General features: G+C 57.6%; 1 protein-coding gene across 1 annotated transcript; it reads right to left on the bottom strand.

Annotated features, from left to right (window-relative positions):
* Window positions 1–2,715: 2,715 nt before the first annotated feature.
* On the bottom strand, window positions 2,716–11,525 carry DDX49 (DEAD-box helicase 49; the record flags this gene model as incomplete). Its single annotated transcript, XM_024209828.3, has 11 exons — window positions 2,716–4,084; window positions 4,743–4,814; window positions 5,216–5,304; window positions 5,950–6,024; window positions 6,498–6,595; window positions 7,108–7,184; window positions 7,548–7,623; window positions 8,305–8,445; window positions 9,132–9,319; window positions 10,204–10,325; window positions 11,423–11,525. Coding segments are annotated over 11 exons (1,218 nt in total), but the record flags the coding sequence as incomplete, so codon positions are not given.
* Window positions 11,526–12,359: the final 834 nt, after the last annotated feature.

The raw sequence follows: 12,359 nt of genomic DNA, 5'->3' as shown, positions 1-12,359 counted from the left end.
GCGCCGTCCCCGGGGGCCAGACTGCAGTACCTGGCACGGGAGCAGCAGGAGCTCAGGGGCCAGCCTTGTGCAAAGCCAGCAAAACCCCGCCTGGCGCAGGACCGAGAGCAAAGCAGTTCCACGCTGAACCCGACAGCGCTGCCGGGTAACCAGCCAGCCGGGCCGGGCGGATGCTAGGGCCCAGTGCTGGATCCTGGGCCAGAGAAGGAATCACACCCACAGGACTGAGGGCTCTTCGGCTGGCCCCCACGGGAAACAGGGAGCTGAAGACAAGCTGGGGCGGCGCCCTGAGCGTTTCATTAGAGCTCACCTGCCTCCCGGCGCTGCTCCCACAGCCAGAGGCTGGAGTCCCCTGGCTGACACCTGCAGGACACGGCCCACTCAGGATGGACCAGGGCCACCGGCTCATCTGGATCCGACCCCTGGCCACCAAGCCCCGTCCCCTGCTTCCTCCCTCACCCTTTTTCCCCATGCTGCAGACGTGGCCAGGCCCAGGGGGGTCCCCTTTGAACCCACAGGGGGCAGCCCCCCCCGAGCTCTGGGCTCTGCCCCAGACCTTCCTTCTGGGGAAGTCCCTGTCCTTGGACCGCCTGCCCTGACACTGCGGGACAGGCCCAGGGAGCCTCCTGGGATGGACCCAGGATGTGGCTCCAGTTCGGTGTAGGACTCGCCCAACCCTGCCGCCTGCCTGCAGCACTCCGGGGAACACCAGTGCCCCGTGCCAACCCCTCACCCGACCAGCACGGGAGCAGAGGGGGTGGGGGAAGGGAAGAGGGCCTGTTCCACGCCCAGAAAAGGGCCCGAGAGCCCCGCTCCAGGCTCGCCCAGCCTCAGGGACCGACGCCAGGCCAGACACCCCCAGCGTGGCCGTTAGAGCAGCGCGTTAAGGCAGGAGGTTTCTGCAGAGGTGGTGCAGGCTCCGGTGCACCCTCTGCCGTGTGTTTGTGGGGAGCACCCCCAGCGCCCGCTGCTCCACACGGCCACGCCCCCCTGTGCCTGCCAGGGACGGCGAGATGTTTGAAATGCTGAACTGGGTTCTGTCTCCATAGCAACCAAACCAGGGAAGCCCTCAAAGAGGTGGGGGTGGGGAGCTGGGGTTGAGAGAGTGAAAAGAATTGAGTGTGCCAAGCACGTGGGAGACGGTAGCCAAAGGGGGAGAGAAACGGGGGTGAGAAGGGCACTGCAAGGTCGTCCCAAGCTGGCCCGGATCGGTGATGCAGCCACTCCCCCAACTGGGGATTCGGGGCGCCCTCAGTCACGGCCCTGGCACGATCAGCGTGTTCAGTGCCCAGAGGAAGGAGGGTCTCGTGACTAAGGCACTACCCACCGCATGGCAGAGTGCTGCCAGCCCGGCCCCCGCCGCCCTCAACGCCTCCCCGCACCTTGCAGCCATTCGAGCCTGGAGCGAGCCCCCTGCCCTGATCTCCCCGCCCGGCCCCTTTTGCCCCCCCCCCCCCTTTCGGCCTGAGGACTCTATGAGCCGCTGTTCAAGACAGGCTCCGGACGCAGCCCCAGTGCAAGACCCTGCTGGGAGACGGGTGGAGGAATTCCCGGGGGGGGGAAGAGAGCTGATGAAAGCAGCTTTCAAGCCAGGGAGGGATGGGAGAAGGAAGAATCGGCCCGAGGCCTGTAAGCACGTTTCGCAGAGGCCACTGACAGTCACCAGGCAAGGTGGTTTCTGTGGACCTGGGCAGGGTCCATTCCCAGCCCCTGAGACAGGCCGCTCCCCCCCCCTAGCCAGGCTGCATGGAGTCGACTCTGCGCTGACTGAACGGGAGGCTCGTTTCCCACACGTGCTGGTGCTCAGGGAGCCGGAGGGATTGAAAAGGCGGCTGAACAAAGCACCAAGACGAAACTCCGTGATCAAACCCTGCTGTCACAGGTGCTGGGGGAAGATGAAGAGACGCGCTCAGTGAAGAGACTTCAGAAGGCAGAGCAAGGAGTCGGAGAGGGGAGGGGAACCGCCGACAGGAGAGACAACACAAAGGCAGCATCAAAGCCCTCGCCAGAGCAGTCTGGCCAGGGAGGAGCCTCATTACTCTCGTGCTGACGGGTTTGCTGGGGAAATCAGCACACGGGGCTGGGGCAGTGTTCCGTATTCGGAGAGCGATCAGTGCGGTTCCAACAGCTGCCCGAGCCCACGAGTCGCCCTGTCTACAAGGCAGGACCTCGAGGTCCTCTTCATTCCTGGGGAGCCGGGCGAAGGGGGCTGCCCAACTCAGACCCGTCCTGATGGCCAGTCTGGCCACACCTCTCTAGCCACATGGCCCCAGTCATCCAGCCAGACATCCAAGCTCCTCGGCTGCTGCCCCAGGTGGAGCTGCACCAGCGGCTGTGCAGAGGGCCCTGGGGATTCGCATGGCAAACCTGTGCCAGGATGGGCATATGGACTCGGCTCTGGGGCAGAGAACAGGGCCGAGGTGGCTGAGACCCCCGACTGGAGCGGGGCTCAGAGGGGGCAAGCGGCCCCCACAGAATGGGATGCAGCTTTCCAGAACCGCTGCCCTGGCACCATGACAGCAGGGACCGGGGCAGACTCTGGCTAGGAGAAACCTGTTTGCTATTTGGACCACGCCCCTGAAACAAAACTGGGTGTTGCCCTCAGTGCCTCTGGCTGCAGAGTCCCTGATCCAGCTCGATATGCCAGGGTGAAACCGACCCCTCATTCCGAGCAACAGCCCTTGGACAAGACGCCAGTCCCCCGAGCCAGGAGAGTCCAGACACCCAGTTATTTATTGCAAATAAATATTTCTTGGGGGCAGGGAAGATGCGAGTCACAGAAAACATCCCCCCCCATCACCAAAGCAGAAATCACTTCCCTCCCTGACGGGCCCAGGCTGAGCCCCCCACCATAGAGCTGTGCTTAGTTCTGAGGCTCCAGAGGGAAGCACATTCCCTGATGGCGCACCCCCCCCCCCGAGTTTAAAGTTCGCTGATCCTTGTGCACTTGGCCAAGTCCTCACACTGGGACATCCGGGGCCATTCTTGGTACAAGAGTCACTTATTCATTGGGCAGGGTGCAAACCAGCAGCATCCATTCCGCGGAGTCTAGTGGGGGTGTCAGGGAGGGAGGGAGCAGAATCCAAACGGCTGTGGGTTGTTCAGAGCTAAGGATATTTGCTCCTGAGATGGCCAGGGAATCCTGTTCAGACGTGAATCAAAGACCTCTGACCTGGTCGAGTTGGATACTGGGATTGAAACCAGGCTCTGGGGAGGGAAACCTCCGTTCCTGGAAGGGAAGAGGGGCCCGTGATGGTCCCGTGGCTGACTGGGGCTGGGGAGCCGTCTGGAGCTGCAGGTCAGGGGACAGATCTGAAATGTGGCTCAGAGGGACCTCGGGATAAACGGTTTGGATAACGGGTCACACAAATTAGGAGGAAGGGAAATTATCACAAAACACGCCAGACCAGCCTCCCTGATGGAGCCCCTCCCGTGTCTCTATTAGCTGTTACCCTCTCAGAACTCCGCCAGCCAGGCCAGGAAGCCAGGGGCCAAGCTGACCTTGGCTCAGGGCTTTCAGACTCCGACTTGGGGAGAAGCTGCCCATCTAAACAAGAGTGGCAGGCACCAGCCCTGGGAAGGGTGGGAGCAGGTGAGAAACCAAGAATCACCATGAGCAGGAGCAGCTCCCCAAGGGAGAAGAGTTTGGATCCCTCCTTTGGGCGTGGGGGGCTGAGGAGTGACACCCCTTGAGCCCCATCCCGCCCAGGTCAGGCCAAACGATGGGCCAGAGCAGCTGAGTCTCTGGAGGGGAGGGAGAAGGGGTTACACTGGCAGAGCGATCCCCTTCCCTTCAAACACCAACATCAAGTCAGAAGCTTCCACATCAACCACCCCCACCGTGTGGTCTCTAGGGGCTAGGAAGAGCCCTGGGCAGCAGCTCCCCAGCGGTAAGCGCCTGGAGCTCTCACTTCTCCTCCTCGGCCACCCGTCTCTGCTGCCGACGCGCCTTCTTCTGCAGCTTCCTCTTCAGCTGAAGCTGTTTCTTCTCCTGCAGCGTCTGCTGGACCCTTTCGCGGAACTGCTTGTTCTTCCTCTTGATCTTGGCCAGCTCCGCCTTCCTCTTTGCCTCCAAGTCCGGGTCCTGCAAGGGCAGACGCCAAGAAACTGACGACACGCAGCAGGGTTCTGTCAGCCCTGCCCCCACCCAAAGGACCCTTGCCTTCCCCAGCTGCCCGTCCATCTCCAGAGACCACGTGCCCTGGTTATTTGTGCACTCTCGCTCTGCTCGACCATTCTCCACCCCAGAGGAGAGGGCTGTAGTCCAAATCTGGGGCGGGGTGTAAGGACTCCTAGGTTCTATTCCCGGCTCTGCCACTGCCTTGTGCACAAATCTGGGCAAGTCCCTTCCCCTCTCTGGTTCTCCTATCCCAGCCTTGGACCGCCTCCGCTTTCCTAGCGCTGCTCCATGCTGCCGCTCCCCTCCTCTCTCAGCTGCCCGTTCTGACCCCCCACTGGGGGCCGAGGGGGGCTGCAGAGTAACGTCCTGTCAAGCCCACCCTGCTCTTTGAAGCACAACTGACTCTGGAGAGGAATGTGACACCAGGTCTGAAGGACGTAATGGGACAACCCATTTGTCAGTAGCTCTTCATCATTCTCCTTTCAAGGCGAACAGAAGCTGCTCAAAGGGGAAGGAGGCAGACAGACTGCAGGAGTGAAGGGGGGGATGGGTGTCTTGTGCTGTGCAACAGGTCAGTGCTTGTCCTGGTACCTGGCGGCAGTGGCTGGAGTGCATCACTCACCTTTCCTTCCAGGATCATTTGCTTCCGCTTATTTATTTCCTTCTTTTCATCAAAATCAGTCGCCTCCAGTTTCTGCCAAAGCAAAAGACAAAAGCGCGATGAGGAGCCAGGCAGTAGGACCGGCAGCAAGGCTCCGAGGAGGGTCGCAGGCCTGAGCAGAGCTCTGACGGACTTGGCAGACCCTCGCTCCAAAGCCCAGGCCCCCAGCGCACTGCCGAGCAGGCCAATATCACCAGACGGGCACACCTTGGAGACGGGGAACAGCAGATCTGGGTCCCTGCCCCAGCATTTGCATTACAAAAGCTCATGTCCCGCGGGGAATGAGCCCCGAGCCCTCCACACAGCTGCATATCCAAAGCAAGGGCTGCACACCCTGCCGAAGCTAAACGCCCGTCGCGAGTTAGAGGGGAAGCGTTTCCTGGTCAGAGGAAGCCGGCTCCCTGGCCAGGGCGCCCCACGCTCCGGTCACTTACGATTTCACACTCCCTCCTGGCGACGTTCACCTGGGTGAGGATGCTGAGTACCGCACGCTCCTCCACCGAGAACTCCTGCAGCTTCGTTTCTAAATCGCGACACAAGACACACGGACAGCTCAGAGACTGGTACGAGAGCAGGGGCCAGCCCCTCCGCTGGAGGGAGATCAGGGTCATTACTGACTCAGAGCGCCCCGGAGAACTTTCCCCTTGCTATGGAGCCCATTCAGCATCACTGGGGATAATGGGACCAAATACACGGGACCAACCCCCGCCACGGCGACCAGAATGAGAGACCACCTTAGTCTCTTCACCCAACCGCCCTACGGAGAGCCGGGCTGCCGGGACTCCCCAAAGCATGGCCGCTTCAACTGCAGGCAGGAGCCTTCTCCACTTCCTGAGGAGCGCCGCGCAGCCTCGCTAGGAGCTGCTGTCCACAGCTGCCACCCTCTGTCTCAGGGTGGGGAGAAGCAGCCCTTGCTAAGCCCTCTGCAATCCCGCTGGGTGCGAGGTGCTACGCACCAGTCGTACTAGAGTATCAAAGACCAGAAGGTTTGGTGACCGGGGCAGCTCCCGCCCTGGGGGAGACACAGAGCTCCTAGATTTGCAGGGCCTTGGCTGCAAAGCCAGGGGAGAGAAGCTGTTTTTCTGATACTAGAAGGCTCCTGGGCCGTACGCTCTGTGTCGGAGAGGCTGTGGCTGCAGCCATGCCTGCGTTGATGCTCTCCACTTACTGATCTGCTCCTCAATGGCATGCACCAGGTGGATGTCGTACTGCGTCACCAGCGTGATGGCGAGTCCGTGCCGGCCTGAGGGATGAGAACCAGAAGGCGCTGGTGACTAAGTGAACTCGGATGAGCAGTGATCCCCAGACTAACCCTCCCTCAGGCCCCACTCGCCTCCAGGAATTAGCACAGGTGCACTATGGAGAGGGGCGGCGAGGAGAAGGGTCTTCCACTTGCTCAGAGGCAGGTTACCGGCTGCTGTCAGAGCTGGGATACCAGCCAAGACGAGTCAGCGCTGTGAGCGGTGGTGGCAGGACGCTGGATCAGTGGCCTAGTCTGATCTGACACTGCACAGCAGCGGAGCTGGAACTGCCTTACAGCCAGCAGGGGTAAGTGGCCTGTGATATACACGAGGTCAGCCAGAGGGTCTAATGGTCCCCCCTTTCTGGTCGTAAACTGGATGAAAGGAGGAATCGGGCAAGAATCCCATCACCAGGTCTCTGCTTTGAACCGTGGCACTACCCGACCCGTGCCTCTCGCTGGCTTTCCTTCCTCACCTGCACGGGCCGTCCGGCCTACCCGGTGGATGTAGATTTTCGGCAGGCCTGGGGTGTTGTGGTTGATGACAACTTGGACTGTTGGAATGTCTAAGCCCCTGGAGCGCAGCAAAGAAAAGGGGGTTGAGGAGGCAGCAGTGGGGCATCTCCTGTTCTCAGTGTTCCCCGAGAGCCCTTGGAGACTCGACACCCACGGGGCCTGCCGTGACCAGCCCGAGCCGATTCCAGGGACTCAACCGTCTCCTCATACAGTCCTCAGAACCAGGGACCAAGACAGCGGCCCAGTCAGCTGCCTGCCGTTCCCCTTGGGGCCCAGCGGGCTACCCAGCCCCTCCCACAAGGCAGCTCTATCAGCTCGTGAACTCACAGGTTACAGCGTGAAAAGGCAGGGGATGAACAGAGAATCCAGCTACAGCAGGTACGTAAGCGAGTTCCAGGGTGTTCCCTAACCCTGGGCCATGACTGAAGGGAACAATCCCCTGCCCTGACCCAGACAAGACCTACGAGCTCCCCTCTCGCAAACCCCACCCCACAGCTCTTGGGGGGTTCTGCTGCTTAGGAAACTCGCGAGAGCTCTGTAGCCGCAGAGAGCAGCTTCCCCTTCTCCTACCTGGCAGCCACGTCAGTGGCGATGAGGATCTTAAAGACGCTGGACTTGAATTTTGCTAAGGCTGCAAAGCGCTGCTTCTGCAAAGGGAGGAGGAGTCTGGATGAGGAATGCTGCAGCCCTCAGAAGCCGCATGCCCTGCACAGATTTCTGGCTTCAGGGAAAACAGCTATCAGCAGAGAAGTGTGCATCCCTGACCAGGCTGGCAGAGGGCAGGCGAGGAGCGAGGGACCTCAACAGAGGTGGGTTGCTGAACCCAGCACAGCACCCACCTGGCTTGTGCCCAGCAATGCCCCTTCCTTAGGGAAGAGAACAAGAGTCACCTCCTGAATGCCCTCGCTCAACGGATAAATGTGTAAAAACCTGAGGCTTTCATTCCGCAGCATAGCCAAGATGTGCGCGTGTCCCAGCACCCCACTGCGCAGCCCTGCTGGGTCACTCACCTGCTTCATCATGGAATGCAAAGCCACTGACGGGAAGTTGAACTTCTTCAGCATCATGTTCAAGATCTGGCAGTTCCTTAAAAACAAGAGACGTTTCCCAGTTACATATCTAGTCCTTGGGGAAGCCGATGGCCTAGAACAGAGCCTCCCATGACCCAGGTACACAGTGCCTCGGCTATGCTGGCAAACAGAATGCCTGTTCCACACTTGGCACTCGCTCACAGGTGGCCCCTGGACTGGCTGTTAAAGGTTGGTCAGGACACTAGGGGGAGCCCAGACTCTCTGAAGAGCACTGTGGGATTTCCTCTGGGACAGTCACATCTTGGGTTAAATCCCTGCAACTGGAACCACTCAAGGGAAGGAAATGGGGCGACAATCACAGAATCACAGCAACTTCTGGCTCAAGAGGTCACCTACTCCATCCCTCCACGGTGCCCTATACTGGAGAGCCCCAGGAGGACTCAGCACAGCAGTGCCCAATGCAACTGGAGACCGTTGTGACCACAGGCCCCCTCTACACTGTCTGGTCGGGACTAAGCAGGTCAGTGGAGATACTCAGACTTGGCCCTTCCATAGCGTGCTGTTTCCTGGCACTGGGAAGCACTCGCCTCCCAGGAGCTAGGAAAGGGCTCGGACCCCACTGGAGTGCCTGGACTAGGGCAGCACGTGCCTTTCTGGCTTTACTATCGTTAGTGGGGAGTTTGGGGTCTGAGCTACCGAAGCCTAAACATTACTATGGCCCTGGCTTCGGACTCACTTGCAGGTGCTGGTGAAGATGATGATGGACCAGTCCTCGTGCTCATCCTGGAAGGTCTGAATTAAATGGACGAGGTACGCGTCCTTGACTTTCTCCGGCACGAGCAGGTAGCGCTGAACCAGCTCGTCCACGGTCCGCACTCTGTTTGGGAGGGGAAGGAAAGACATTATCCTGAGATGGGTCAGATTTGGGGGAGGCGAAGGAGACAGTGGGGAGACGGGGCCACATGCAGAGGGGAGAATGAAGCCGGTTAAGTTAGACAACTGCCCAGGATTCTCGTAAGAGGCCCAATTGCTGCCAGTCCCTCCTGTGTTTTACTAGTGGGACTAAACAAAACATAAATACAAATCTAAAACACCAAAAAGCCTGGGGAGGTGGCAGCCTGTCCGACTGGCTCCCCAGCTCCCGACGCCGGGGACTCCAGGGCAGCCCGACTCTTTTAATTTACATTAAATCTCTCTGATGGCTCACAGAGTTTGTGGGGTCAAAATACAATAAAGGCAAAGGGGAAGTGACAATTTCAGCCGTATTCAGCTCTGCCCTAGTCACCCAGCTGCTGGTGCCACCTTCCCCGGCAGACCACCCGGTGCAGCCAAGCACTGGGGAAGCCGGGCAAAGGAAGCGAGGTTCAGTATGGCCAGTACCAAGTCCCCACGACCTAACAGCACAGGGTGTGACTGGGACCGAGTGGTTAATGAGGAGAGAAGCATCGACCATTCCCAATACTGCCAAGGCAGTCATGAGGGGAAGCCCAATGTGCCGACATTCACAGCCTCCCTGCTGTATACTGGGAGAGGGGACACCACAGGAAACAGCAGGAGACTTACTCGGCCTGAGACTCCCAGAAGAAGGGTTTGTTCATGGCGAGGCTCTTCAGCTCGTTCAGTGTGTCTGTCAGCGTAGCACTAAAGAGCAGCGTCTGCCTGGTCGCTGGAACAGCCCCCAGAATCACCTCCAGGTCCTTGGTGAAGTCCGTACAGCCCTGTTCCAGCAGCCGGTCAGCTTCGTCCAAAACCTTCAACACGTGGCCGAAAACAAGCAACACAAGCCAGGCTGAGAGGAGCAGCACCACCCAGGAGCGGGATGGTCCCGATGAGGCAGCCCGGCCTCCAGCCAGGAACTCCAGAGTTCCAACCCAGGCTCTGACACGGATTCTGTGGCCGTGCCTGAGGCCCAGAGACTGCGATTTAGTTTCCCCACCTGTAACCCAGGGAGGATAATCCTCACACGCTGTAAGAGATATCAACACTTGCACAATAATGTGCTATCGAGTGTGAGCACCACATGGAGCCACAACCAAGGTACAACAGAAGACTGGACAAGGGAGACTGTTCCGTAGCAACACAATAATGATGCCTAACACAATCTACCCCGTACATAGTCTACAACACTTCTGAGCCCCCCAAACGCTCCACCATATTGAAATTACAGGGCAGGGGGCGGCAGAGGGGCGAAGTTTCCAAACCCAGCTGAGATGGTGGCTATATGAAGGGATTCACGCCTGAGATGTGCGACAAGGAGACTGAAGTGAAGGGTTACAGGCAAGACAAAAGAGAGGCCTTTGCATGAACGATGGAGACAGACTGGGGCACAGAGAGGCGGTTTCCACTAATGCAGACACCATCTGTATTTCAGCACCTAGATACCATGGTGAAGGGCTCCTCACAAGTGCCATTGACTCGTTCTCCAGAGTCCAGGTCCCCTTCTGTGACAAGCTGGTGCATTTGCAGGCTCCAGCTGTTGGATCTGTGACTGTTCAGCCAGTGGAAAACTCAAGCATCCACAGCACCTGGCCCAGCCCAGCATCTTGTTCCCCACACACAGCAACTCACTTTAGATGCGCCCATGTCTAAAAAGGGAGACGGTCACAGCGGGAAAGGGACTGAAGAGCTGCCTTACCAGGAACTTTATCTTTCGGAGGCTGAAGGTGTTGGAGCTGCGGAGATGATCAGCCAGCCTGCCAGGCGTGGCAATGACAACATGAGGCTTACGGGAGAGCTCCAGAGCCTGGGCCACCATGTCTGGAAAAACACCAAGGGAACAAAGTTATACGCCCCAGGCCAGGATCTGGGAGAGCAGCCAGCCTGCTGGAGAGGTCTCCTCTCACAGGCCTCATTCTACAAGATGCAGTTGATGTGAGTTGAGGGCACCAAATAAGGGGAACGTGGGACGCTCCCCATCTCCCAGGGCCGGACACTAAAACCAGGCATGGCATAGAGGAAGAAGCCCAGGGAACCACGGTGACAAAAAGGCTTCCTCTTAAACCCAGCGACTCTTTGGGACTTTCCAGCATCATTTATTTACCAAGGATCATTAAACTTTGGCCCTTTCCAGCCGGGCCCTCTCCAGCTACTTCATGTTGCAATGAAACAACAAATGAAGCCGGGATTTTTAAAGGAGCGTTTGAAAATTCCAGCCCGAGGAAGCTGGAGACACCTTCCTCGTTTCATGAGCGTCGGTCCGACACATCCTAGGCAGAGGAGGACAACTCTACGGCAGAAGAATGTCACGTCTGAGGGAGAAAGTCGCTCACTTAAGCCCTGATACTGGATACCAGGTGATACACAAGGACTGATGACAATGACATTACTTTTTCTTTAAAATGCTTGCCTCGTCCCTAGCAAGAGGCTGGGCCCCTCAAGCAGAGATGGGCACCCAAACATTGCTTAACTTGGCAGTTTACTAAGAGGCACTTGAGGGCTGCTATTTGTTTCTTAATGAACAACAAATCCCACAGCCATCAACCGTTATGTCTGCTCAGGTTGTCCCTTCAATGGCAAAGTACACCAGCAACAAAACCTTAGAGCGGATTAGTTTTGCCCTCTCCTTGCGATTGCTGGGAAGGGACAGTCACACGTCAAATACGGAGAAATCTGTTAATGGACAAAAGAAACACTGTATTTTGGTGCATTTCAGGTGAGCGTAAGGTTTTACTGGAACTAGAGAATTCCGCACCTTCTGGACAAGCACAGTTTCCCTAAAGCCACCTTTTCCTCCAGTCACTGCACAGACTTCAGAGCCATCAGTGCTCTGAAACTGCACAGCCCCTTAAAGCGAATCAGACACGTAACTGTGCCGTGTCTTCTCAGAGGCCAGTTTATAACCAGCACACACATACCCATCCCTCCAACGATGATGCAGTCCTTCAAGCCAAGTGGCTTCCCCAGAACACGGAATTGTTCAGCAATCTGATAGGCCAACTCCCTGTCAGAGAGAAAGAAAAAGGGGAAAAATAAAACATGGAAATATCAGAGTTATATTTATTACCCTTGTCACGGATGGCTGGTCCCTGAAAAGAGAATCAAAGCCCAGTCTTCCTGTGATGAAAACGAGCCCACCTCAGCCCATGTGTGAGCAGTTACCGGATAGCCAGCCTCCTCATGAGCATCTGGGCCTCCGAAGGCTCCCAGAATGCAGTTAAAAGGAGGTGCTCCCAGAGACACCAGCAGGGGAATGTGGTTACCTGTTAAGCTCTCCCAATCCAGGGAGAAAAGGACTAAGGTAAAAGGGGCCTGGGAAAAAGGGAGCTGGTTGGAGACGGCAGTTGGCCTGAATTAACAAGCGCTACCCAAGGAAGAGGCCTGTGGGTCTCCTATGCCAAGGAGGAAGAAGCCTGACAGGAAATCCCCTCAGCCCCAAGGAGGGCTGGGAAGACCTCTGATCCTGAGGGGAGCTCTTTTGGGGGAATCGGAATTGAACTGGACCCCAGGAGAAGGGGATTATTGTTTAACGATTCTGGATGCAGGTTGTTTCCTTCTGAATCCCAGGAGACGGGATTAATGAGGGGATCATGCTGGCAGGGCCTTGCCATATCATGAAGGGCGCTCTGGGGCAGCACAGTGCCACGCTCGTGTGTTCAGAATATGGAAGAACAGGAATGCAGGGAAATGACAGCTGGAGCCAGGAAAATTGTTTGCCCAATATATCCCTCCCTTTGGCTGATAGAAAAACATCTACTAAAACACCATGGTTATACTGTGTTCCCACTGCAGGAGATCAGTGACTAGAGACTGAAAAGACTGGGATTGTTTACCCCAGAAAGACAAATAACAGGA

The sequence above is a fragment of the Terrapene carolina genome, unplaced genomic scaffold, assembly GCF_002925995.2.
Source record: "Terrapene carolina triunguis isolate 2854851 unplaced genomic scaffold, T_m_triunguis-2.0 Scaffold194, whole genome shotgun sequence".
NCBI lineage: Eukaryota > Metazoa > Chordata > Testudines > Emydidae > Terrapene > Terrapene triunguis.
This window is presented reverse-complemented; position numbering and strand designations above follow the sequence as displayed.